Source organism: Myotis davidii, unplaced genomic scaffold (assembly GCF_000327345.1).
Source record: "Myotis davidii unplaced genomic scaffold, ASM32734v1 scaffold430, whole genome shotgun sequence".
In the NCBI taxonomy this organism is placed as follows: Eukaryota; Metazoa; Chordata; class Mammalia; order Chiroptera; family Vespertilionidae; genus Myotis; species Myotis davidii.
Window position 1 is genome coordinate 1,755,579 of NW_006285247.1, and position 27,095 is coordinate 1,782,673.

The following is a 27,095-nucleotide window of genomic DNA, read 5'->3' on the forward strand; positions in this document are numbered from 1 at the left end:
ACTTTTCTCCTGAATGCCATGACAGTTAAGAGATTAGCCTCCCTGTTCAATGGCCTTGACCTCTGATACTTCTTCAATCAACCAAATGCATGATTTAAGGGACTCTAAAGACAGTATTTTGAGAGCTTCTTTAACATCCTGTTGAGTTCATTAAATATTTCCCTGGTGTCTTCTCTCTAACTCTGGGCTAGTCGATATAAATCTTTATCCCTGAGAACACACCCCACCTACATCTAGCCTAGCCTGTACTCAATAAGGAAATTAACCATCACCGTTTGAGTATCTAATATGTGACAGGCATTTACTCCCTCTTATTTCTAACTGTAGCAGCAATCTTGTAAGGTAGGTATTATCCCCATTCTCTATAGGGGTCTGTAAAGTTGTGTATGCCTAAGGGCAGGTAGCTGGCAAATGGCAGAGCTGGGCTCTCATCTGTCTGAAAGAAAGAGCCACACTCCTTGCAGGTAAGGGCTGCCTGCTTTGTATGTGCCATGCATTGCTCACAGGCCTCTTGATTTTCAAAACGGTCCGGACCTTCAGAAATCCCGAGGAGTACAGGCTGTACTGTGGACTCCATTTTGCCGTTGAAAAAACTAGATTTTTAATATAAAGAGACCCTGGAATGTGAGCATATTTGGAAACTGGGAACCTTTATATTACTTCATCCTCTTAACACTGATAAAAGTATTACTGGCACTGACTGGTTATGTGGCCTTAGGTAAGTTTCTTGAACTCTGTGATCCTCAATTTCCAAATCCGCGAACTTGGAAAGTCACTCCCTCCTCATAGGATAACATATTCAAAGAACTTCATCACTCCGTTGGTGCTAATTAGCTGAGAGGTGCAGGTCAAGAGCCCTGGGTGTCAGAGGCAAAAGAGGTTATTCCTGAAAAGGGGGCACAGAGGTTTTGTGGGGTGCTGGCATCTGAACTGGGTGTTAAGAAATATGTGGAATTCGGGTGTGTAGAGGCTGGCGGGGAGGGCATTCTAGACTAAAAGCAATTGTTCCCCTTTGTATCCCAGAGCCCAGCCTTGAGTCAAGCACACTGTAAATATTCAATAAGTGCCTGGTAATGCTGGTGCTTCTGTTCCCAGGAGGACTGCCTGTCCTCAGTGTCCTGTGGCCCCTGCACATTCCGTCTTGACCCCAATTCAGGTCACACTCACTGAGAGGCAGTCAGAATTTTGTCTCTGGAGTTACCTACACATTGCACGTAGGAGACTCTGCTGGGGTGTGTGTGTTGGGAGGGGGCGGGGGAGCTAACACAAGAGGAATCTACTGACTTCTCCCGCAGATATAATTCTGATCCTTAATGCACCAACACATTAGTGATTGCCTGGGCACTCAGGAAAGGCCTGAAGTCCAGGTTCCAACCTTCCGTGATAAGTGCCCATATGAGAGTTGTAGGTCACGGAGGTGAGAGATAACCTTCCTGTGTTTATTGTTTCCTGTTTCAGCTGAGCAGAATAAGGACAGAGAAAACAGGGCAAAGGAAAGCTGGGTGAATAATGTCAACAAAGATGCTTTCCTTCCCCCAGAGCTAGCCGGTGTGGTGGAAGAGCCAGAAGAAGATGTAGGACCAGCAAGCCCAAGGTAAGATGGAGCTCACGGGGGAGCTGCTGCATGTGGGATTCGTGGCTTGGTGTGCTGTACAGGCAAAATAGCGGGCTATTCATGCAAGTGCTAGACTGGCCTCGTGGGCACAGGCAAGGGACATATCTGGTAAATTCTGAGCCCTGATGTAAACAAACCTGGGTATTACTGTTTCCCAGTTTCCAGAATGTCTAACAAATCTGAGTATTAAATAAAATTGGAATATCAAGTGGTGATTCCTTTCAGCACCAACAATAGCTGTTTTCTATTTTTACTAAGTAAGGATTTTTCCTCAGAGTGGAATGAAGAGGTACTCTAAAAGGAATATAGGGGAACAAGTTACTTCAGGAAAAAGATGAATTATGATCAAATTATGGTAGCCTGGTACATTCGAGAAGCGCAAGCATGGAAACCAGGCAGATATGAATGCAAATCCTAAACATGCCAGTTATTAGCCATTTGACCCTGGGCAAGTCATTTTACCTCTCTGAGTCTCATCTCTTAACTACAGAGAGGAATGATAATATAGAGCAGGAAAGGCTATGGTGAGAATTAGGGATAATATGTGTGGAAGGCGCTCTTAGTAGGTGCTCAGCAAATGCCTATTAAGGATGTAGAGTGTCCTGATGTTTCAGTCTTGATTTTTGATGTTTTCCATACATGTTGTCATCTGTCCAATTAAAATGTACATTTGTACATCCTTCCTGTGAAGTAGCTGGTTGGTTGTGGGGCTACATTGCCGCAAACATTTTGAGCCATGATGATTAAAAATCCTTAAATACCTAAAAGCTAATCATGTTATTATAGCATAGATGAGGGATGGCCATTATTGATGTTTGTCCCTTGAAGGGATAGTTGTTACCCCTTGGGGGGAGGGCAATTCCATTTTATATTTAGCTCCTCAGTGAAAGCAGTTCACCTCAGAGTCTCCAGCTGGGATAAAGTCGATGAATTTGCTGGTGGGGCTCACTGAGTCAGGGTCCAAGGCTGAGACACCTGGGGAATGGGGATGTTCCCAACATAGTTTATAGGCAAGGGAGTGGGAGTCTACAATATAGGCACCCGAAGGCTTTTCAGAGTCATGAGTCAGGTCATGTCACATGGGTAATGGAACACTGATTCCATTACGGTACTCACTGTTTATCCAGTTCCCTGTTGGGAGGGCTCACTTTGTTTTCCACGGGTGGAGGCTGCACTGTTTCTCCTCTGGGATGATTTATAATGTTTCATGATGTCTATAGAGTTCATGTTGGCTAGAGGTTAAAACACCTTAACAGTAGTCACTTATTGATTCTATGACCTTGCACTGGAAGTGACTTACTTCTTGGGATTTTGTTTTCTCAGTTGTAAAATGGGAATGATAATAATTTGCTACCAAGATTATTGGGAATTTAATTAGCAAGTAAATGTAGAATCCCTAACCCATAGGACATAGTAGATGCTCAAGGAATGGAAGTGTGGGCTCTCGCTTACAGGTATTTCTGGAAGCTCAGAAAAGAGTGTGAAGAATACCATACTCCTTTCCTTTTGGTGATGCCCCATTTACCAACCACCTGCAACCCCCCCACCCCCAATATGGTTCAGCCTTCCTTCCTTCCTTAGGGAGAGATGAGACCTTAAAGAATGGAAACTCTGGGAGTGAGAACACACCCATTTAGATAAACCACAAGAAGCTGAGAGCAGCTCCTAACAGCCGGGTTTGATGGGGGTGGAGGGCACCACAGCGCTGATTAAGGGAAGGGGTACAAGTGCAGAAGGAGAAACTTTCGGAGTTTCAGAGACAAACTTAGTTCATTGCAGTTTTATGTGGGACAGACTTCCTGTCCTTCTCCTAGGAACTCATTTCAGCTCAAAGGGCTTGAGGGACAGAGGTACCACTGCCTGATAGCCCAAATCGTTTTCTTCATGACCCCACGTGGGCTGGTGGGTATTACCTTGTCTTCCTCAATCTGAGGCGATTGAGTTTCCAAGCCTGTGTCTCCATTGTTTGCCACATTCCTTGTGTGACCTTTGAGTCTTGTGAGTCTTTTGGGTCTCATCTGTAAATCAGAACAGAGCTGCCTCACCAAGATGTTGCGAGGTTAGATGCAATGAGGTGGGGGAACCACTCACCATTTCTCGGGAAGAAAGAAAATTGGCAATTTCCAAGTGGCCTGATAATTATGTTATTATAGCATAGATGAGGGATGGTTGGGAAAGTGAGGATAAGAGTGTTAGATGAGCCCGGCTGGCATGGCTCAGTGGTTGAGCATTGACCTATGAACCAGGAGGTCACGGTTCAATTCCTGATCAGGGCATATGCCCGGGTTGTGGGCTCAATCCCCAGTGTGTGGCGTGCAGGAGGCAGTCAATCAATGATTCTCTCTCATCATTGATGTTTCTATTTCTCTCTTCCTCTTTGGGGTCAATAAAAATATATATATTTTTTAAAAAGAATGTTAGATGAACCTGGCATGCTTTGCTCATTGCATAGCGTGGGTGGTGATCACCCAGAACTGTAGCCTGAGCAGTTGTTTACTTCCTCCTTTCCTTGTCAGAAACCACTGCTTTACTCAGTATCAGGTTCCTGCAGCATTTCTCACCTATACTTTAACCTTTGGGAACTGGGTGTGTTAAGTGTATTTTGGGGCCCACACTTTTAGACTAAGTGAACTTCAATAGAATGACTCAATACCTGTCAATATTTTCTTAGCCAGGAGCCAGGGAGCACGAGGCAGCAGTGACTGGGTGTTGTAGTTTCTGAAGGAGGCTTTCTAATGGTCTCTGGGGCTGGGTTCCTTCTCTCTGTGGTGGGTTCAGTTCTGGGGGTTCGGCCTATGGAGAATGAAAGCACTGTGGGTACCGAGTATGTGCTCAACCCCTGGAAGCACCTGTGCTCGCTTGGGACTCATGCACCTGCCACACAGGAAGCAGACAGGTCTGATGAACAGGGAGCAGAGAACGAGATTTCATTTATGATGGCAAAGGGAGAACTCCAAATGCTCCCAGTTCTGGTTCTGGTCAACACCCTTGGCTAGACAGCGTTGACTAGACTGTGGGCAGTGTTGGCACAAACGGTGGTAAAGAGCCAGTGTTTTTTTGTGCACTTTTTAAAATTATATTTCTAATTATCACAGCATGCTTTTGGTTTTGTACTTATCTCATTGTGAACCAGTAAAGACAGTTCGTGACTGGCACTGGTCCGTGATGGCACGTCATGTCCCGCCCACCCAAGAAAAAAACGATGTAGAACATGTACATGATAATCTGCAGGCTGAGCCGGGTGGGCAGGACAGAATAACAGTGTGGGGCGCTCTTCCCCTGCGGTCAGGACCCTGCCCATAAACCAGGTGTAATGTGTCCTGTCTATGGAGGTAGCCTGTTCTGGGCTGAGAAGCCCCTCCTTTGTTCCTCCTGATGCAAGCTCCCCAGTTCTTTTCCTCTTCTGGTTCCTCCTCCCACCTCCTTTCCATCTCACACCCCTCAGTTGCCTGGTAGCCTCCTTTCTCCCTTGAAGCTATCTGACATGCATTCCACTCTGAGGAGTATTTGCCTTTTCAATAATGTAAGCCTATGTGGATGGGAGTTTTGAGCTTCTTTTGTGATGAGCCTGTCTGTGGACAGTGCATTTGATCTTTTGTCCTTGGATGGATTGCAATCCAGTGATGTGACCATTTCATTTCTTGGAGGCCTGCCCCACAGAGTCATTTACATTGAGCTCCTAAAAGAATCTTTCTTAATCCGCCAGGCTCTTGGATTTACCCAGATCAGTTGCGATAGGAATAGTTTCACTGTGACGTCAGAGTGCCTTGTGCTTGGATGAGAATACCTGGGTAGATAAACCTAGAGGTAAACTGCAGCACCAAGTGTGGTAGCACCAAAGAAGTAAAATTTTACTTAAAAAAAAAAAAAAAAAAAAAAAAAAAAAAAAAAAAAGACTGTCTTGAAAGACTTGGCATAGCATATTTCCCCATTTTGTTCCCTTGAGTTATCCCTGAGCCATTTCTTCATGTGTTGATTCGTGTGTTCAGGCTTGATCGTGTGTAGCGTGTGCTGGCACAGTGCTGGGCGCTGGGATGAGATGCAGCGCTAGCTTCCAAGAAGCTCACCGTCCAAAGGGAGAGGTCAGCAACACACACACACACACACACACACACACACACGGAAGAAAATGACTTTCAGGACTGCTTCTGATTCTAGTCTTCTGTTAATATTTAAGCTGGAAAATACCTCAGAAGAAGGTGTATGATGTGTGCTGCTTTTTTACCCTGTTTTAGAGAGAAAGGTTGGTTAAGGTTCAAAAGCTTTTTAAAGTTTGAAAGTTGGAGCACTTGCTGGCTGGACACAGGAGCCCATGGAGTGGCCAGGTGCCTGTGCGGGCTAAGCTAAGACTTCTGTAAAGCCCTACCGCTTCCCACGGGTCCCTGCCACAGTACCTGACACTATTATTTTTTCCAGTTAAGTCTTCGAAGACTTGCATTAAAATGTAGACACTTTTAGGTGGGGAATCCTAATGCCAAGTTCATAGCCTAATAGTTTAATAATCCGCTTAACAAAGTAAACAGTTTTGTGTAAGTGTTCCTTCTAGTACTGCAGGGAGTTTTTCAGGGGTGCCTGAGGGAAGAAATTATAGAGCATAGGATGTAGAACTTGGCATGCTTCACAGCTTAAAAAGCTCATCTTGTGGAATATATTGCATGGATATCTTTTATATGCTGGGCACAGTCTGCAGCTCTCCGAGAGGGATTCTAAGACCCAAAAGACACAGTATCTGGCTATAAAAAGACTAGATTCTCTTATGAAAAATAAATGCATCTGTATTCGAATGTCTATTCACATGATAAATAGTGCCAGGCAGGGAGTGAATTCCTAATCCAAAGCACTGTAAGATTTGAGACGAGGAGACCCACCTCTAACTGGGCTGATACTGGAGCAGTGTCACAAAGGAGGTGAGATTTGGAGTGGACTGGGAGATGAAAGCGAGGATTTGGGCAAAAGAAAACAGAGCACGCACTTGAGGGAGGAGCTGAGGGACAGGCTGGGCGGAGGCAGCAGAGGCAGGTGAGGTTTGCGGACAGTGGGTGTGTAGACGACTTTGGCAGGAAGGGTCAACAGAACCAAGGGATGAAAAGCTATATTGGGAACATCTCCATTTCCTTTTTGGGGGTTCAGACTTGGTTCCACAGGCCTTGAGGATTCAGGGAAAAGTGATGAGCAGAAGAGAGACAGGGTCACCATTGTGCTTTAGACAATTGCAGCTTAGTGGTGGAATGCTGAATGGCTCAGGGGAGTGGAACTCTGGAGTCAGAGGTCAGATGTGAGGTTAATATACTTGACAGAAATAAAGGAGATGCTCATACAGGTGGCAGGAAGTGACAGATGTAAGAGTCATTAGGAAGAAAGAACATAACTCCAATCCTCTGGCCATATACCACTGCTTTGCTAATGCAAGAAATAGGAGGTATAGCCTAGCCATTATGATGATTGTCTTTGGAGTCAGGGTCAGACACACTTGGTACAAATCCCCAACTCTTTCACAACTAATTCTGTGACATCGAGCAAGTTACTGAACCTCTCCAAGCCCCAGTTTTCTCACAAGTAAAATGAAGTGAGGGATATATACCTCATAGGGATGTTGCAAAGATCAATTGAGAATAAGATGATTACTGTAATGATGGTTGCCCAATAAAAGACAGGCAAACATACTATTGCTGTATTCCTCAGAACTTGAGGATTACACTCTTTTTTAAATTTTTTTAAGTTAAGTTAATCAAGTATCCAATACTCATCCCATTTCTCCCCCTCCCCCCCCATCCCAACTACAAGGTAACCCAATGAATTTTGTGTGTTTCTGGTATTTTAGTGTCAGGCCGTGTGTTCTGAATGCCTCATTTCTTCCTCTCTTTTGCTTTCTGAATAGCAGGACAAAGACATTTTTGTTTAAAACCTAAATAATGGGCCTCATTGTAGTTTGGCAAATAACTTGGATCTCAAGAACAAAACAAAACACGGTCACCTATCTGCTGCTGCCTTGCCTGCCACTGGCTGGCTCAGTTGGCCTTCATTTTTTCAGTCATTCACCAGTTGTGTACCCGGCACTATACAAGGCGTGACAGGGATATAAGGGTGGTCGAGATACTCCTGAGGGATCTCCCAGTTTACCATGAGAGAAAATATATGTATATATGTATACACAAGGTGAGGTTGCAGAATAGACATAAAATACATAGCTGGATAGACTTTAGTAAGAGTTTGGTTTTATCTCTGGGAAGGAGGGGACAACATGATGGTCACTCAGGACTGGGTTTTCAGGGAGCAGAGAAGGGAGAATTAGAGGCTCTGCTTATCCTTTGTTCTTGGTGAGTGGAAAGGAGGAAGGTAGCCGGAGAAGTTGGCTGTTCCATGGAGACCCTGACCATCAGCACTTGGCTCGGTTTGTCTGATTATTATGTGACTGCTTTATTTCCTAAGGGAGATGATACAAAACCCTCTGAGGAACGGAACGTAAGGTCCCTCACACCACTCACTGGCTTCTTACAAGGACACTCCAGAGAAATTGCTTTCTAGTCCTAGCTATTGTTTGTTTGTTTTCCACTGAATGGACACTGTGAGTTCTATAAGTGACCAGATTTCTGCTTTCACGTTGGCTGCTAGAGAAGTTGATTCAAGCTTGTGCCCACCTGCTAGAAGACTAGCCTCCTATAATGTGTTTTTCTATTAGCCTTGATTCCGGCTCTGTTGTAAGTTCTTATTCTTGTTCAGTTTCCTTCCCCTCCCCACCCTCTCCCTCTCCATTCATGTGATCAGATGTATGTTATATGCATCTGCCTCATCTGCTGTAATTCCTTTCTGGAACAATGAGGAAGGTAACAAAAGGAAGAATGGCTTCCTCAAAATTTCAGCCCGCTCCTGGGCCTAACTCTGCACAAAAATAACAGTTGAAGTGCAGAGGGAAGGAAAGGAAACGAAGCTGCAGGAACATCTAGCCCATGATTTTCATGACAATAATCTTGAGCAAGGCTTTGTAGCCTTGAGGTCAATTGCTCCCCTCCCCAGCCTCCGGTTCCTTTGCTGCGTGGTGAAAGCCAGCACCCTCGGAGGTATTTTCCATATTCTTGACTCTGTGATGTCACCAAGAGAACTGGTGGAGTTTAACAGGGCACGTGGTTTCGGCCAATAGTGACCTCACCTCTTATGCCTGCGGCAAGGCCACTGGAACAGGAAGTCTGGGCAGGTGGTTTTCCTCCCCCTCCAGAGTCACTGTGACCCTCTTTTGCCCTTCTTACTAAATAGCCAAGGGAGTGGCTGTTCAGGAGGGAGCCTGCTCAACTCATTTTTCTCCCTTCACTCCCAACTCTCACCTGGGTCTGTCCAGTCCTTCCAGCAAGGAATCATGGTCTAGAGAATCTTTCCCACTCCTCTCAGCCATCTCTAGGCTTCTCACCTCCCACCTTCTTCTGGATCTGTGTGTGTCCTTGTCCCTCTTGTATATGAACAAGAACTCACCTGGCCAGCCTGGAGAGTTGGGCCGAAAGTTCTCAGTAAGTTGCCCAAATCCTTCAGCCTTCCTGCACAGAATCTCTTAGATCTGCTGTTCCTTCTGTTCCTTCTGAGTCACTTGTCTCACCTGCATCTTCTCTTTGGTGTTTGCTACCAGGCCCTAAAACTCTTTGGAGCTATATTTCAGCAACCATGTTTCCTCCTTGAGATCATTTGCTCATTTTTGTCTGCATCTGATGTTAGCTCCTGACTTTGAGACAAGTTCATTTCTATACATTTAAATGGTGAACCCCTGTGCGCCTGGCACCGTGATATAAACTTCAGGACTTCCGATGGTTCTTTTGACTTGTCTCATGCTGATCTTTCATTTCTGTTCTGCCATTTCCTTTGCTTCCCTGCTTAATCATTTCTAGGCTCAACTCCCCTTCCCTTCCTGCCAGTTTGATCTTACAAACTTCCTCTCCTATCCTGTCTTAATAGCTTTTGGCTTCAGAGGCATGATTTATGCTTCCACAAAGGGTGAGGTCTTATTCTCTGCATCATTGTTTCTTTGCAGTCCCAGCGTGGCAGATCCAGCTTCCACCATGATTGATACGTCCCAGGAAAACTCCAGGAACTCCGCTGCCTCTTCAGCTAAGGTAGACTGAGCTCAGACTTCGGAACTCTTACTTTTGGCAGGAATGGCATTTTTCTCCTTTTATCAAAGCAATATGAAATAAAGAAGATTTTGTAGTAGCTTTTTTATACCAGATACAGATAATGTTTACTATTTAACATAGAAGTCACTCTTGTGGTAGGAAAGTTAATGAATACCATGTTATTGGTATATCATGTTGAAGACCCAAATTTCTTGCCCTAGGGAATAAAAGGTGTGAAGCTATTGGGGGCTGCTTGTTTTAAGCTTACGGAATGTGGCTTGTTAGTGCTGTGTGAATTCTTATTCCTATCATAACTTCCTGACTCTGTTAGAGGTTGGCTTGGGGGAGGGAATTGCCAATTTATGAACCTAGAGACAGTAAACATTGATATTTAGTCTTATGTTAATTTAAAAATTCTGTTTACTGATACCCTTTTTTTCATTATAATTGATAATTATAATAGTGACTATAAATACTTCAAAATATCTTGATAAGTTTCTTTTAAATCCTTATAGAAAAGGTCAGTTCCAATTATATTTATAGTACAGATTTCTAGCACAATGAGAGTCTCACTGGTAGAAAGAGCACTGATAAATAAGGGCAGGTGGAAACCTGCCCTTATTGGAGTTTCAGGTTTACCTTGACCATGACCAGCTCTTCGATATATCCAGGCCTAAGTTTTCTCAGCTCTGTCAAATGTGAAATATAGATTTGAATGCCTGGTTCTAGTCCAATGGTATAGAACTCTGGAATTGAGTATATTTTATATAATAATTTTATCTTTTTGTATGACATGTATTGTAATGTTACCCTGATTAACCATGGTAAACATTTTTCAAACATGCCAGATAGATTTTACTGGATAAAACTATCAAGTATTGGAGCTAAGAAGCATTTGCTAACACTGAGTTGCTGTTATGACATTGAAAATGAGTTTAATAAACAATGTTTTTCCCCAGCAAAGGAAGAATCCATTTAATAGCTCCAAGTTGCCAGAAGATCACTTATCTCAACAAACCAAAAACGAGCAGTCGAGAAATGGAAGGACTGGTTTCTTTCAGACTTCAAAAGAGGGTAAATATTATTTTTATGGACTAGATATTTTTATCTGTGTTATCTGTGAGAAGGGAAATTCTCAGAGTTCCTTTAACTAAAATAACTTTTTAGACAAGGTGGAAGGTCCTGATGGTTTTCTTATTCTGCTGTGCCCATTGGTTTCCTGACGGAGGGAAGGAAGCAGAAACTGTAGAGGCTGGAGGTTCATGCATTTCAGTCTTGGAGCTGACACTGGTGTAACCTTTATGCCTCGGGCTCCCCTTCAGTGAACTGGGAAATTTTTGGACCAGAGGCAGTCAGTCACTCATCGATAGCATTTATTGGATGCCTACCATAAGTAAGCACAGTTCTGTTGAAAATGTAAAGTTTGCCTTAAAAGAAAAAGGCCACTTGCCAATGTCATGATCTTCTAACCTGTAATCATGAGCCTAATCTCTCAGGAGCATTAGGTCAGGTTTGTGACTGAACGAATGTAAGTCTGCCTCTTACAGAATTTTACCCTTCTCCCTAAGAGAAAATGCTAGACAAAGTAACTGTAAGAAAATTTCACAAACATTAAAGATTGGCCAAAGGGTAGAAAATTAACAACTGAAAGTGAAGTTAGAACTTTCAGTTAGCCTGTTTTAATATTATTGTATTTTCTTTTTTAATCCTCACCCAAGGATATGTTTTCATTGATTTTTAGAGGAAGGGAGAGACAGAGACAGAGAGAGAGAGAAAGAAATATACAGAGAGAAACATTGATCTGTTGCCTCAAGTACCCACCCCAACCAGGGATCAAACCCAAAACCTTTTGGTGGATGGGATGACATTCCAGCCAACTGAGCCACACCAGCCTTGGCAATATTAGTGTTTTCTCCCCTGTCCAGTGGGAATACTTTTCATAGCATAAAATATTATACAGAAAAAAGTCACTGGAATACATTACCTTTTTAAACATTTAACAAAATAGATTTTTGTTCTAGGTATTGAGTTGTATTTTATTTGAGTTCAATTTTCTGGTTTTCACGTATAAATTACTGAAGTGACTTCTGTGTTTTTCCTTCGCCTCCATGAGGAATTTTTTAAATTGTTTTTTTTTGTAAAAATGTTTTTATTGAGTATAAACTACCACAAAGTATGTGTGTAAATAACAGTAATCTTAAGTGTACAGTTCAATGAAGTACATGCATGCTAAAAAGGCTTTTTAATTAGGTCGGCATTTATACCACATACTTTATTGTCTTTAATATTTTAATACTTTTGCTAAATATAGATAAAGTTTCTGATAGGTATTTTAAATTATACATTACTGTCCACCAATAATGAAAAGAACCTAATGTGTTATAATTTTCAGGTGAATTATCAGAGTCCAAAGAAAAGTCATCTATCCTGGATATTTCAAGCCAAAAGTTAGAGAAACCAAAGCAGACTTTTCCAGGCCCTGAGAGTGGATCCCACATCAAACCCCCAATCCCTAAAGCCAGGAAAATGATCAACAAATCGCATGATCTAAAGCAGGATGATAACCAGTCCTTTCCTGGACAAAGGACAGACTCCCTGAAGGCCAGAGGGCCTCCGAGAGGGATCCTGAAGCGCAACTCCAGCTCCAGCAGCACGGACTCAGACACTGTTCGTTTCCACCAGGGCTTTGAACCCAAAAGCAAGATTGGGTCACCGGGCCTAACCATCCACGAGAGGATCTCTGAGAAGGAGCATTCTTTAGAAGACGAGTCCTCCTCCAGCGCACAGGAGCCACTGAAGCAAGTGAGGTTCTCTGCGGTAAAGGAGGAGCTCCCACCGAGTCCTGGGCTCATCCAAGGCCGGGAAGTGGGAGAGTTCAGTGTTTTAGAATCCAACAGGTTGAAGAATGGAACAGAAGATGCCAGGGACCAGGATGAGTTCTGGAAGGACCCTACGCCCTCACAGTACAGAGAGCCTTTGCCTTTACCTCGATCAGCCTCAAGCCCAAGTGCATTGAAACACGAAACACATCAGCCAAAGACTTCTGGTCCTTTTCCCAGTAACGGGCAGCCTTCTCCCTCGGAAGTTTTACCTGCAAGACCACAGTCCAGTGAGAATTCACCCACCATCAGTGAACACAAAGCTAAATCGTCAGAATTATCAAGGCTTGAATCGGAATTGTACAAAAGCCCTGCTGGTAAGAGAGTTGTCACTACCACGTTCTAAGCACTGGCCAGTGGGCTTGGAACAGCTAGGCCGGCCAGCCTTGTAGAAGCTGCGTTTGGCTTCCTGGCCATTCCAGCGGTGATTCAGGCAGATGCCGCTGGGGGATGCTTATACCTCTTCATGGGTTTGTAGATTTTCCTCAACCACCTAATAATGAAAAGAACCTGGATAGCACAGTTCCTGGCCCATTATGTTTTAACCTAAAAATGTAATCATATCAATTATTTAAACAAATTACTATGTGTTGAGTTATATCAAGGTTTTTATACAGGGTGAGATTTAAAGATATGCTAATAACTTTTTTATGGAGTATATATATATATATATTATTATTACTTACCTAGTTCAAATGTTAATTACCATTTAACCCAACTTTGGTTTCTCTTTTTATCACAAGAGAAACTTCAATTTCTTATCCTCAAAGGATAGGAAAGTAGACGTTGAGCACTTACTGTGGCCTGCGTAAGGCCTCCAGCCATTTGTTCTTGTCCTTTAAAAACTCCAAAGGAACTTTCTCTTCCAGCTGGTGTGAGTTGAGAGGCAATAAGAATGCTGCCTTTCCTGCCAAATAGCTAACTAGCTCTCTCTCTCTCTCTCTCTCTCTCTCTCTCTCGAAGATTCTACAACTCTCAGGGGATGCCTCAAACTGCTTTCCCATACTTATATGATTACTTCATAATTCTTATGCTTTAAAAAACAGAAACACTGGTGAAAATCATTCTGTGTACTCTCACCCATCTTTAATAAGTCTTCATCTAACCCTGTGATTATTTCTCTCTTTTTGAAATATATTTTTATTGATTTCAGAGAGGAAAGGAGAGGGAGAAAGAGATAGAAACATCAATGTGTGAGAGAATCATTGATCAGCTGCCTCCTGCACGCCCCACACTGGAGATCAAGCCCATAACCCGGGCATGTGCCCTTGACCGGAATCGAATCTGGGACAGTCCGCTGCTCTGTCCACTGAGCTCAACTGGCCAGGGCTGTGATTATTTCTTTATTGTCAGGAATATTTACAGTAACAACAGTCAAGTTTCTAACCCATCAGCTCACACTCTTCCTTATTAGTCAGTATTGAGTTAACCCCGAGTCACTTTTGCTCAGCTCTACAGTTTTCATAGTTGTTCAGAAAACTACTTTTTAAAGGTCAAAGCATTTTCACCACCCCTACCCCTGGACATTTAAAATCATTTGAACAGAACAGAATTTTTTAAATTAAAAATTCAACAGGCGCTTCTTCAAGAAATAAAGGCATTCATATTAAAGGAAATTATTAAAGTTTGAGTAATTATTAGCAAATAATTGGATGACACTTACTTAAATGTTTGTTCAAAAGTTGAAGGATATTTCTTTGGGAATATTTTCCATTATTATAATCCATAGAAGAAATATGGTAAATCTTTTCTGGTTTTCAGACTGCACCTGCTTTCAAAGAATATCTTTGACATTTTGTATTAACTACTTATTTGTGCTTTCTGACTTTTAAATAGAAACCGACCATGAACGTTGGGGGGAAGCCATCATCAGTTTGACAGGCCTTCTGGCCTCAGAGCTTATAAACAAAGTCCTGCTTTTCTCCTGCTTACCATAAAAATATAAAGTAAAAAATGGAGCATAAAAAGAATCAGGACAGAAAAAAAGGAAAATCTCTGTAAATTATAAGGGTTTGACTTTAGCTCTGAGCTTCAGGAAGTAAACACCACACTCATCCTGGAGAAAACACAAAACGAAAGAATTCCTTAAAGGAAACAAAACATTACCTGCATCCAATTTTTACAATAACTGTTCTTATTTTAAAAGTAATAAACTTTCATTGTAAAACATTTTAAAAGAAGAAATGCCCTAGGATGGACAGAGCCAGCAGCTGATAAATGGTGCAATACCTCAATAGCTAAAATATATGGGATCCAGAAATGAAGGGATAGAAGCAATATTGGCTCCTCTTACCATCACTCCCTGTAACTCACTTTATTTAAAAAATAAAGAAGAAAAGATGCACAAAGAATAAAACAAATATCACCTGTGATGTCATTACCCATTATTTGAACTATTGCTAACATTTTTTTTGTAGAGCTTTTCAATAATTTTCAGGCATGAATACAATTTTTAATTATGTTTATACTGCCTGGACTTCTTTTTTCAGCAACAGTATATTACAAGTATTTTTTCATCTTTAAGTAGTTTTCTGTTAAACAGACTAACGGAATTTGTATAGATTTCTCAAATATACTTCACAATTATTACTGTATTTAATAGTGCAAAGTGTAGGTAAAGAAGCAAACCAATACCTACTATGTGCCAATTACTGTATAAGACTTTGGTTTTTTTAAAATATTTAACCAGAGTTGATGAATAAAAACATAATTTTATTAACTAATATCCCCTCTAGTGCATTTAAATGTAGCTGACTTCATAAAAATTCAGCTCACCTAATCTTCAGGAACAAGTATTACTTAGTGTAGCATCGATAAGGAAGAGGGGAAAAGGCAGAAACACCTGGATCTTAACCAAAGAGGAAGAATGTCTGAGTTCCCTTTTCTAAATGTTCCCTGTGCCCTGTGATTAAAGCTCAGAAAGGATCTCTCTGCTTTTTTGATGGCTTAGAAAGAAGTTCAGTATTTTTCTCTAGCCTCTTAGCCATTGGTTAGCCAACATCAGGTAGAGATCACATTCTCCATCAGTCCTCATTTTAGTTTATTTGGCTCATAAAAACTACTTGTAAGTCACAAATTATAGGAGGGGAATTGGGGATAATGAAAGGGAATCTTGAGATCCTGGTCCTAAAACTCCAGCGTGTAAGACAGTGGCAGGGGTAGTTATTAGTAAAGATTCCTGGGCCCCATCTTCAGAGGTTCTGGTTTAATAGATCAGGAGTGTGACCCAGGAGTGCAAATATCCTCATCATTGCATTCTACTATTCTGGAGGGAACTCATTGTTTAATCTTCCTTGAAAGTAGTTTTTCCAACTCTTGAAATCTCCTAAGTCTATGTTCCTCAAACTTGGGTATAAATCCTCCAGGGTTTATGAGTGTGCTAGTGGATAGGTGCGGTCATAAAACCAACATGGTGTATCTTCCTAGAAGGTCAGTTTTATGCAAAAATTTGAAAGTGAGAGAAAATGAATATATAGAATGTAACATGGAGCAGAATACAAAATTTACATGAGTTTTTTAAATAAACCAAAGACTTCAAAGAAATTTTCCCACTTTGGTGTATACCCCATACTTTCAGGAGTCTACATGTCTCTTCTTTCACTGTGTCAGAGGGCATCTTTGGCAGAATATTTTAATTAGTAAGGTTTACATTATAACCCCCGCAAAAGGCTGATATAAAAAGCTAGTAGTGTGGAGCATGTAAACACATAGTGCCTTTTTTAAAGATACTGTGAGTGGTTGAATAATAATTCTTTAAGCATTCTCTTTTCTTATTTAGAAAAGCATTTCTCTGTTGCAGATGAACGGTCTCATGTTGAGCCTGAGCCTTCTCAGGTGCCAGATCGCAGCTCTAGAGACCATCAGCAAGGTAAGCCTCCTCTTCTCAAGGCCCTAAAACCTAAGACATTCTCACGCTCTGGTCCACATGCCACTGAGATAAGGAAGACAACTGATGATTCCATATCTAAAGTCCTTGACTGGTTTAACCGAAGTTCTCATTTAGATGACAATAAGTCACCTCTCCAACATCCCCAAGGAATAGAGCCCAAAGAAAAAGCAGACTCAAAATCACAGGCTACTATTGCCTTGGTGACAGATGACATCAGTCTAAAAGACAAGGGCTCAAAGACTCTGCTCTCCACCAAAGTTAAATTGATGCCTATGGGGTCTGATTCGATGTTCCGGGCAGAGGGACATGTGCTGCCTCCTGGAAATTGCCAACATAGTAATGTGGATATCAATCCCAAATCTATTCATTTGTCCCAACAAGGCAAGGAATGTCCAGGCATATTGCAACCATTTGAAACTTACAGTCCAAATCAAGGGAGTAAAACTATGGACTATAGCCAAGCTTCAAAAAACAAAGACGCAGGAAATGGGATACCTCATCGAACCAGTAACTATCCCTACAGTGCTCTCAATAAATCTGATGCAGCAGACCAAGTTCCATGCAACATTAAGGATGTTGGCAGCTTAGGTAAAGAAGAGCCCAAGCTTCGTGTTTATGAAAAAGAGAGAGGAAACTCAGAGGTGAATTTTGACTCTGCAAAAATTGTCAAAGAACCAAGTTCAAAAGACAACACGAAGGCAGGGGGAGAGAGTAAAGGAGGAGATACTTATATCCCGAAAGCTTCCGTAGAGCCAGAGAATATTGAGTTGCTCCCTGGAGTTGCCAGCAACAAGTCTCCTTGGAAGAAGACTGAGGTCCAACTACCACAAGAAGCTGGTGAGGTTCCCGAGGACCAAGTGCAAAGAGAGACGTACAAAAGAGTGAGTGACAGAATATCCTTTTGGGAAGGTGAGAAGGCTGCAGCCAGATTCACTCAGAAGGAACCCACATCTTCACACAGTCAGGGACAACCTTCTGCTACAGCCTATCAGCCTGGGAGGTCCATGGACAATATATCTACAGGCCAGAATGAGTATAATCAGGTCACTGCCAAAAAAGTGGTCCTAGATGAGGATGGCCAAGTAGCTCATATCTCCAGTTTTTATTCCTTAAATAAACCTGAAGAGACCAGAGCCCAAATATCAGGTCCATCCAAAAATTACCGTTCTGCTGACCAATCAGATAAAGTGTCTCTCTTTCAGAATAAGATAAATGAGCCTGTAAAAAGACCGCCAGTGGCGGACCGTTCACATTCTGGAAGAGACATCTCTTCGCCGGTACTGCAGCATCCTTCAAATGCCGGGAGTGAAATACATGCTTCTTTGGAGAAAGACAGATCTCGAATTGCTGAATCAAATCCCAACTTTAAAGTTAAGTCCCTAAAAGACAGAATGGATGAACCCAGTACAGAACAAGTTTATAATCACTCTCAATTTGAGAATTTGAGAAAGTTTTGGGACTTAGGAGCCAACTCAAACATTCAGGATAATGTTGAGAAAAATACCACCAAAACAAGCCAAAAAGATTCTGTGCCTTTTAACAGCCAGAAACACAAAGAACCCCGTGACCTCAAATCATCAGGAGAAAATGCCCATGAAATCGAGACATTTGTAAGCCCCCCAAAAGTTCCAGCAGCAGAGGAAATAGAGGGAATAAATTCAAAGGGCACACTCCAGGTATTACCGCCTGAAAGCACATTTCCATTGAAACCACCCACAAAGTCCACTCATCAGTTGCCAGGAAATGAGTCATCAAAAGAAAATGTGCAAAAGAATATGGAATGGTTGGCTACGCCAGTGTTCAAGGAAAAAAAGGATTGCTCAGAACAAGAGGTTCAAGAATCCATAGTGGAAACACGTGTTTTGTCTAAAGACTACAAAGACACTTTTAATGACAGCTTACAGAAGCTACTTTCAGAAGCTTCGTCACCAGCAATCCCACCTTCTGGTGAAAAAGTTCACGGAAAACAAGTGCTTGAACCAGGTGCTTCTGAAAATAGGGCATGGCCTCAGAAGACAGATACTGAGGAAGCAGCCAAAGGACCTCTGGACATCATTAATGAGCAGGTAGACAAAACAGTAGCTCCTCCGAAGGTCAAACCAAGCACTTGGGCTGCCAGTCTAGATAAACTCCTGAAGGAAGGAACTGGGACTCTACCCTCTCCCTTGCAAACTAAGTTGGAACCCATCACCCCTCGGATCAACTCTGAGCATGGAGAGAAGAGAGTTTTTGAAAAAGGTGTAGAACGAAGTCACAACTCATCAGCCCACCAGAGAGAGATCATAGCTCCTTTTCCAGGGGGGCAAGAAACTCTCGGAAAGACAGCTCTCCCCCCGCAAGCAGAAAGTGGTGAGTACCAGCTAAACTCGGAAAACTTGTTTCAGATGGTTGCAGGAGGTTCTCACCCAGTGAACCAACCTCCCCATCTTCACAGAAAGGGTTCTTTGGGAATTGAAGCCAAATCTCCCCAAGATATGCCTTCTTCTAGCGATGCTCATCTTGCTCCCCAGGATATGGCACTACCTCCGCAAAGAGAAGTTTCCGAGACGGTGGAAAAAGTCATCGTTCCGCCCAGATCTGCCTTGAATGATGTCAGTGTTGTGTTGCAAAAGCTGCTTAGGGAAGCTACGTTGAGTTATCCAGTTGGGAGGGCAGTCGTTCCTGGAGAAGTAAAAGCAGAATTTCCGGAAGGAGTACAAGCAGCAGGTAGCCTCCAAAGTTCTCCTGGAGTTATCCCACCATCAGCTGCAGTGGACATTACAATCCCAGACAGAAAGGATGCTGACTCCTTCAATGTAGCAGCTCCTGATAAAACTCATGACATTGCCTCTCATTTAGCAGCCCCAGTGACTCTTTCAGAACAAATCCCTCTCTCATTTGGCTCTACTGTTGCTCAGTACAGCAAAGAGTCACCTCAGGAAGTGACAGAAATTGTCAGGGAGACAATTATTCGACCTAAATCAGAGCCCCTTGAACTCAGGGCCGGCTTAGAGAAACTGCTGAAGGAAGCAACTGAGACTCTCTCCTCAAAATCTGAAAGCAAGACAGGGATGCCCTCTCCATCCAAGTTGACAGGTTGTACTGAGGTGCCCAGGCCAGCCACTTCTGGATTCCATCCCGAGGAGATAAAAGAAACAGTACAAAAGGCTGAGGCTCCAGCAATAACTGAGAGCGCTTTTGATATTGGTTTTGAGAAACTCCTTAGAGAAACATCTGAAGCTCCTCCTTATGAGCCCCGGGTGTCAGGGAAGGAAGGAACTCCCAAGGAGGAGACCTCTGAGTCAGGGCAAGCCAGGTTTCTGGGGGGAACCCAAGAGGCCCCTGAAATGAAGCTTAAGAGTAATGTTTTCGAATCTCGAGTCAACCCACAGGATAAAGGGTTGAGAGGAGAAGCTGTGAGTGATTTGTCAATAGATGTCGGTGGTTATGAGAGTGGAGCCGAGGTCCCTGGAACCCTTTCTGTGGACCATGAAATAGGGATCATTGAAACTACAAAGCCCCCGGAGCCCGGGGAGAGTGAAACTGAAGTTGCCGGGGTTCGAGAAGGGGCTTTTCAGGAGCCTGGCTGCGGGGAGGGTCCCGACGCAATTAGTGTGTCCAGAAATAGGCAACCTGTTCCTCTCCTGACCAACAAGGAAAACTCTACAAAGACAAGTAAAGTCGAACTGATTCGGGAATCACCTTACAAGAGACAAGAGGAAGAGAAAGAAGGTGTCTCTGACTCTGATTTTTCAGATGGAAACATTGGTTCTAATGCGGAAAGCTGGAGAAATACCTCCAGTGAGCATTTTGACATGTTTAACCCATTGGTTACTTAGTCGATTTATGGAATGACGATGTAAAGGATGGTAGCGCTTCCTAAACTGGAATTGATTGGCCACCCCCAAAAGTGCTAAATTCTTCTTATCACTTCAGTTCTCCCTAGCCTTTCTTCATAAAAACTACATTTCCTTTTATAATCTTTAATCAAATAAATTATATACAGATAGTTTTATGCACAGGGCAGTGTTTTAAAATTTTACTTTATTCTCATGAATCAACAGTAGAACTTTTAAGTTTCAAAAATATTTTTAAAGAATTGGGGGTGGGGGTGGGGAGTGTTAGAAGCTACCTCTAACATTCAAGCTAGTTTTCCTCCTGGAAGTAATTAGAATTTCTTTCATAATTGGCAATCCAAACAGAGATCTCTACTAAGATTTGTGGCAAGAAATTGCCACAGATGAGCACAAATTTCCCTTTTCGGAGCAATAGTTTCCCACCGTAGTGGCTAAATACCAGGAACCAAGTGCAAGTTGGAACTTTCTTTTCCTCAGATACTTTGTGCTGAGGTTTTTTGTTGCCACGCTCTCCCTCTCGTTTTCAATTATCTTCAGCATCTTCCCGTTCTAGAGTATGACTTTGGTCCCACACAAGGGCATTGCCTGGCCTGATGAATTTCTTTGGCTCCAGCCTTGGCTAAGTGGATGAAGATCTTAATCGATTGCCGCATTCATCTAAGGGGAATTGTGGGTATTGGTTTCAGCCAGGCGATAAAACATAGGGTTGTCTCAGTTTTGCTCTTCTGATCAACACAGGCGTTTTGGCCAAGAAACCCAGGAGCAAATAGGAATGAGAAGTTACCTGATTAGAGTGATGAAGTGATAACGGATGCTCCCTAGCAGGACATGTTAACCAAAGCTGCACATGTAACGTTGATCACCTTCCTAGTCGTTTAGTAGGATTTGTCATTTTCTAGCTCCTTCAGTCTCAGAATAAATAAGCTTTGCTGAGTGGCTGACTTGTGAGGTTTAGGCTCCTTGGCAAGTAGCCGTAGGGCCTCTTGAAAACTGACCAAAGAATCCATTTTTAGCCCTATTTATCAAGTTGAAGCCCCTTAAACAAATGTTTCTGGTAAGAAAAGGAGAGCGAAATACCAGTCTCTGAAACCAGACATGTGCAGGAGTGTAAGTCAGCAGGTTAAACCTGAAGTAGACTTTTACTAAACTAACCCCAAAGAGTTTCTACGGTGAACTGACCCATAGGAGGGGGAGAGCTTATACAATTGCACTGACATTGGAGACTGTTGCCTAGTGTGTATAGCTGTGTTTAGAGTACACCAGCATAACTGGCTGAAGAGCAAAAAGCCAATTTACAAATGAAATAACAATATAAAACAATAGCCTGGACAGAGCCCAGAGAAGTTATTTTAAAATTGTAAGTGATATAAAAGATACAAAAAGGTATAGTTGTAGTTTTATGTTTTAAAACAAGTAGGTGGAGTAAGGTGAGAGTAGAGGGGAACCTGGCTACAAAGGCACCACAATTTTGGTGAACAGCCTGACACCTTTGACTTGTGGTTCAGCTCTCAGCTAACCAATACCTCTATGTGCTCCTTGGAGGAAGGGAGGTGAGGGGGATTTTGTGCTCAGATACTTTTGGAAATGCTGGGAGACTGCACATTATTTGCATTAAAGTCTCCAAGAAGGTCTGTAAAGAGAACCCTTTTAAATTTGAACACAGAGCATCCCAAGTCTAATTCATCTTAGAATCCATTTGCTGTAGAATGCCTCTTAACATTGGGCGGAACTGGGATGCATTTCCGTAAAGTATTATCTAGAGAAATGGTTCCAAATTTATTGATTCATTAATGGAACTAGTCATTGGTTTAGCAAACATTTTTGAAGTGCCTCTTGCCAACTGCTTGTGTAGGCATTGAGAATGTAGCAGTGATAAATGACAGTATGCAGACAGGGGTCATCCATGATGGAGTTTTTATTATCAAAATAGAACAATTAAGGACTGTCTAGAGAGATTTCTTGTAAGGTTATATGTACTTAGTTATCTATATACTGAGGTTATGCCCTTTTTCTTTCCTTTGGTCCTCCTTTTATAAAGAAAAGGCATTAGTAGGTGATAGAGCCACAACCACCCCCTTTTAAAATGCCTTAGTAAAATAAAAAGTTGACTGTCTCGTGTCATTTTCCAGTATTTTGATGGAAATTTTATGAGCTCATGAAACCCCAAAAGCCTACATCTGTTGATCTGGAGAATTCAGCCATCTGTATATTCGATTATACACAGATGTTAAACATCTGGATCCTGCCTTCTATGGTTTTCAGCTAATTTTTTTTAATGCTTCCAAAACCATTTTGTGGCTATCTTCAAAAGCTAGAAATGAAGTGGAAAGATTCAAAGCCTGGCACAGAACAAATCATGTGCCTAAAATAGAGGTGTGGAAGACTAGGAGATCACATTTCTATTAATGTGGCAGTCTTGTTTCTGAATGATTTATGTTTGCAAATATTTTTTGACCAAGAACATTGTTTTTTTTTTTAAGGACCTCCTATTCATGAAGATGTTTTATTTTCTTCTGTGAAGTGCTTCATAGAGTAAACAAACGTATAGAGGCTTATGGCATAATGCCTCCTTTTAACCTACCATTTCCATATCCATTGGTTATTAAGAGTTTGGTGGTGTGTGTTTTTGTATTGTGCAGTGTTCATCGGTTTTGTCTTACAACAGGTTCAGAGGAAGAACCCAGTCCTGTTTTGAAAACTTTGGAAAGGAGTGCTGCTAGGAAAATGCCTTCCAAAAGTCTAGAAGACATTTCATCAGATTCATCAAGTGAGAATACAGTTTGCGCCACTGTCCACGCCCCCATCTAAGCTTAAAAATGCATATGTGCTCCTCTGTGGCCTCACTGCATGCTGTTGTGCACTGGAACCCGTAAGGGGCGCTTAACAGATGAGAATGACCTTCCCAAGTGAGCCGAAGAGGCTGGAACTTGGCCTTTAAAGTAATGCATGACGTTTGCTTACTGGAACACCAGGTTTCCTTGCATTGAAGAACCCCAGTTTGAGTGTTTACTCAAGTAGAGTGAGTTTTAAAAGATAGTGGTAGCTAGTGATTCTAGCAGTAATAACTAACATTTACTGAGTAGAGTGTGCCAAGACGTGGCTAAGCGTTTTATATGTGTTATTTTATTTATCTGGCATGAGTAAACCCTGTGAGGGATAAGTTGTTATCCCTATTTTGTAGATGAGGACAATGAAGCTCAGAGAGGTAGAGTAACGTGCATAGTATCACACGGCAGAGCTAGGGCCCAGAATCAACAACAGAATGTTGTAAAGAGTATTTATGACAGTGTTGGATGTCGGATGAATTTTGCATGATATGAAGATGAATTAGTCCCTGGCTTTAAGGACTTTCCTTTCTCTTTTATCCCTTCTTTTCATGCATTTCTTTTTGACACTGGAACGATAAGCCCAAAGACTCCCTGACACGCAACACTTGAGGCATACTGTTCCCCGCTGCTGCCGCTGTAATGGGTGAACGATGTCTTGAGGACTAACAGAGTACATAATGAATAGAGGGACTTGTGAGCCAGACAAAAGGATGTAGAAATGATGACTTCTAGGGGTTTTGTTCTTATTGTTATTAAGCTAAAATACACCCTCAGGATTACAGATGATCATGAGAAAATTTATTGGGTGAAAGTTAATCATTGTCAAATTCATAGGATCAAAAGTGGACCATTGTCATGTTCAGAATACTTTTTAAGCATCTGCAATTGAGACTAAGAGGTCAGAATTTTAAAAGGAAAAGAAAAAGGGGGAGGCGGGGTTGGGAAACACTCCACTAAACAATTTCTAAAATTCAGAGATTCCCAGGGCTCCAAAGGCAGTATTCCCAATTTGGCATGCAGTCCTAACCCTGCCAAAGATCTTGGAATCTCAGGGTTGGAAGGGACCTTGAAGGCCACCCATTCCAAACTCCCCCCCAATCCAGGAATTCCCTCCAAAGCCTCCTCAACAGGTGGCCAACCCCCACATCCGCCTGAATGCTTGCAGAGAAGGCAGTCCGACCCTTTGTTAGTTACAGCCCTGATTATTCTTCCGGATGTTAGTGATTGGGCCCTGGGAGGGGGGTGGGGGGTGGTAACAAAACAACTTAGCAATTGTTCGATGTGGCAAACTTCTTATTTATGAAACATGGGGCTATTTCCATGGTGCAGCTGTAAAGTGCTCAGGAATGTGTAGGGTTAAGAAAAAAAATGATCATCAGCGGACGGGTATTCTTGTGCGCTCCCTTCCAAATGCCGATACCCACACTCACTGTCGCCTGCCAAGATTCCACTTAGCAGCTGGTCCCCAGTCACATCTCTTCAGTTGGCTTTCCCAGCAGGGCTCCCAGGGGCGTACACAAATGGTGATGCGGGCACAGAAATGCTTGTTAGTGACCGTGCCCTTGGGAAGGTGTGAGTCGTGGCCAGCATTGTACCCTTTCTAGAAGAATAGAGAGGCTTGTTGCAGCCCCGTGCTTTCTCCTGCTGCCCGCCGATTGCTTGCTCCAAACTAACCTCCTAACCCGCGGGAGTCCGTGCGCAGCCGTGTGCTGATGTAAGCTGCATCGGAGCTGAAACGGGAGCTCCCGCTATGGCACTGGCCCAAGCAGCTCATCTACAGAGAAAGTATTTTGGGAGAGACATCTTGGTTGCACCCCTCACTGCATCTTGACTAATTGCTTCCAACTCCCGGGGCTTTCGGGGACAATCTCATTGTTCTTTCTCGCCAAGGGTCAGCCGTGTTAACCGTGTGTTAATTTCTCCTGAACAGATCAAGCAAAAATAGATAATCTGCCAGAAGAATTAGTGCGTAGTGCTGACGATGGTAAATATCTTTATGTATCTGCATGTCTGTCTGTGTGTTAGGCTTTGGGTGGTTTGGGCAGTCACCGGGACACAGCTGTTGGATAAAAGAGATACGTCATTTGCCACTCTGTGATGAATGGTGCCTAAGTTATTGTACAACGGTTCTGACTGGGTACGAACTGTTTGTATTCCTGAGGCTACTGCTAGGGATAGCATTTTGAGGATAGCCTCCGAGGTCCTTGGGAAGCCAGGGTTTCTATAAATAGGAAATTGTATCTCCATGGGTAGGAGCTGATTTTTGCTACTCTGACCTGCAAAACTCCCTTTGAAGGCAGGAAGGGGACAGTGGGTTCCTGGGTTAAATTATTCTTGTATTTGATTTTTATGCCTCAGCATATAGATCTTCCTGGGCATACCCAGGAAAGCTTTAAATTCTAAGGAAAGGGTCCCAGAACAAAAGTGGGGATCCTGCCTCCCCTCATGTAAATAACTGCAAATAGATGGAGGGTAATAGTAACTGATTCTGGAGTCAGAAGATTTCGAAGCTTGTCAGTGGGTCAGGTATTATTTGGTTCAGTTATAAAATGAATAGGGTAATAATGCCTTCTGGGGGGGGATGGAAATGAGTTTGATATTTATAGTTCAGCATTGATGCGAATGTATAATTTATCTTTGTATGCTGGAATTTTGTTTTCTAAATTGCCTTCACTATAATAATAAAAATGTATATTCACTGAGCTTTCCCATATAAAAGCAGCAAGAGCTCCTCAGAGGTAATTTCTTACTTTTATGTAACAGACTTGTCTTTCTCATTTTATGTTTACAACAACCTCGTTGAAATAGGTGGGGGAGGGCCCTGGGCAGTGTGGCTCAGTTGGTTGGGCATCCTTCCATGCACCGAAAGGTTGCAGGTTCAATTCCTGGTCAGGGTACATGTGGGCTCGATCTCTGGGAGGGGGTGTGCAGGAGTCAGCCAATTGCTGTTCCTCTCTCCCTCTCCCTTTCTATCTCTCTCTAAAAATTAATTTAAAAATCTATTTTAAAAAGAAAGAAGTAGGTGGGGAAGGGGGTTTAATCTTTTTTTTACAGCTAAGAAAAGCTCCGAGGAAGTAGGTGACTTGTCTAAGATCCTGTAGCTAGTCAGTCAGTGGGAGCGTAGGGACTAGAATCTTGGCTTCCTTACTCCTAGTCCAGTGCTCTTTCCATTTTAAAGGGTGTGGCTTAGTGAACTGAGGAAAGACTCTAAACAGCTCCAATGCTGGATGCAGGACTTTTAGTTGAACAGGAGACATTAACGAGGCTAACGAAGAGTCACACTGGGGAACGGATGAAAGCAAGCTGAACGCCTGTCCGCTGTATTCTGCAGTCTCAGCCATGAAGCTGACATTTGAGCTTTACTTTCATGTCTCTTTTAATAAATGGTATTTATTCTCGATGTCGCTCTTCTGAGCAGATCAAAAAGCAGATCAGGAACCAGATACAAATGATCGCATACCAGGAAGTGAGTAGCAGGTTTTTTCTCACAAATGACTAAATGTTGCCACTATACCTGGTGTTAAATATACTGAAATGACTAACCCCATTAATAGAACAGCTTTGTTATTGGTACTAAACTCTTGCAGCTTAAAAAAACTATTTCATTCTAGCAAGGGTGGTATTAAAAACATTTTACTACTGTCTGTGTTGAAAGATTAATTGGTGGTTCTACTGAGAAAGAGTTATATATTTTAAAAATTATTATATATATGTTAATGCTGGATATTATCCTTTTGCTATTCTCTCTGCTCTTTGTGTCTTTGCTTATTTTTTTTAAATTTTATGAAATCTTTATTGTTCAGATTATTACATTTGTTCCTCTTTTTCCCCCCCCATAGCTCCCCTCCACCCAGTTCCCATCCCACCCTCTGCCCTTATTCCCCACCCACTGTCCTCATCCATAGGTGCACGATTTTTGTCCAGTCTCTTCCCGCCTCCCCCTCAACCCCTT

General features: G+C 42.5%; 1 protein-coding gene across 1 annotated transcript in view; it reads left to right on the forward strand.

The window, feature by feature from the left end:
* Positions 1–27,095, forward strand: part of SYTL2 (synaptotagmin like 2) — an 81,865-nt gene that overhangs the window by 30,963 nt on the left and 23,807 nt on the right. The window contains exons 3-10 of the mRNA XM_015558835.1: positions 1,459–1,594; positions 9,630–9,711; positions 10,671–10,785; positions 12,104–12,907; positions 16,390–16,458; positions 22,981–23,082; positions 25,074–25,127; positions 26,562–26,609. Coding sequence (XP_015414321.1) covers positions 1,459–1,594; positions 9,630–9,711; positions 10,671–10,785; positions 12,104–12,907; positions 16,390–16,458; positions 22,981–23,082; positions 25,074–25,127; positions 26,562–26,609 — 1,410 coding nt within the window. The remainder of the gene's footprint in view (positions 1–1,458; positions 1,595–9,629; positions 9,712–10,670; positions 10,786–12,103; positions 12,908–16,389; positions 16,459–22,980; positions 23,083–25,073; positions 25,128–26,561; positions 26,610–27,095) is intronic.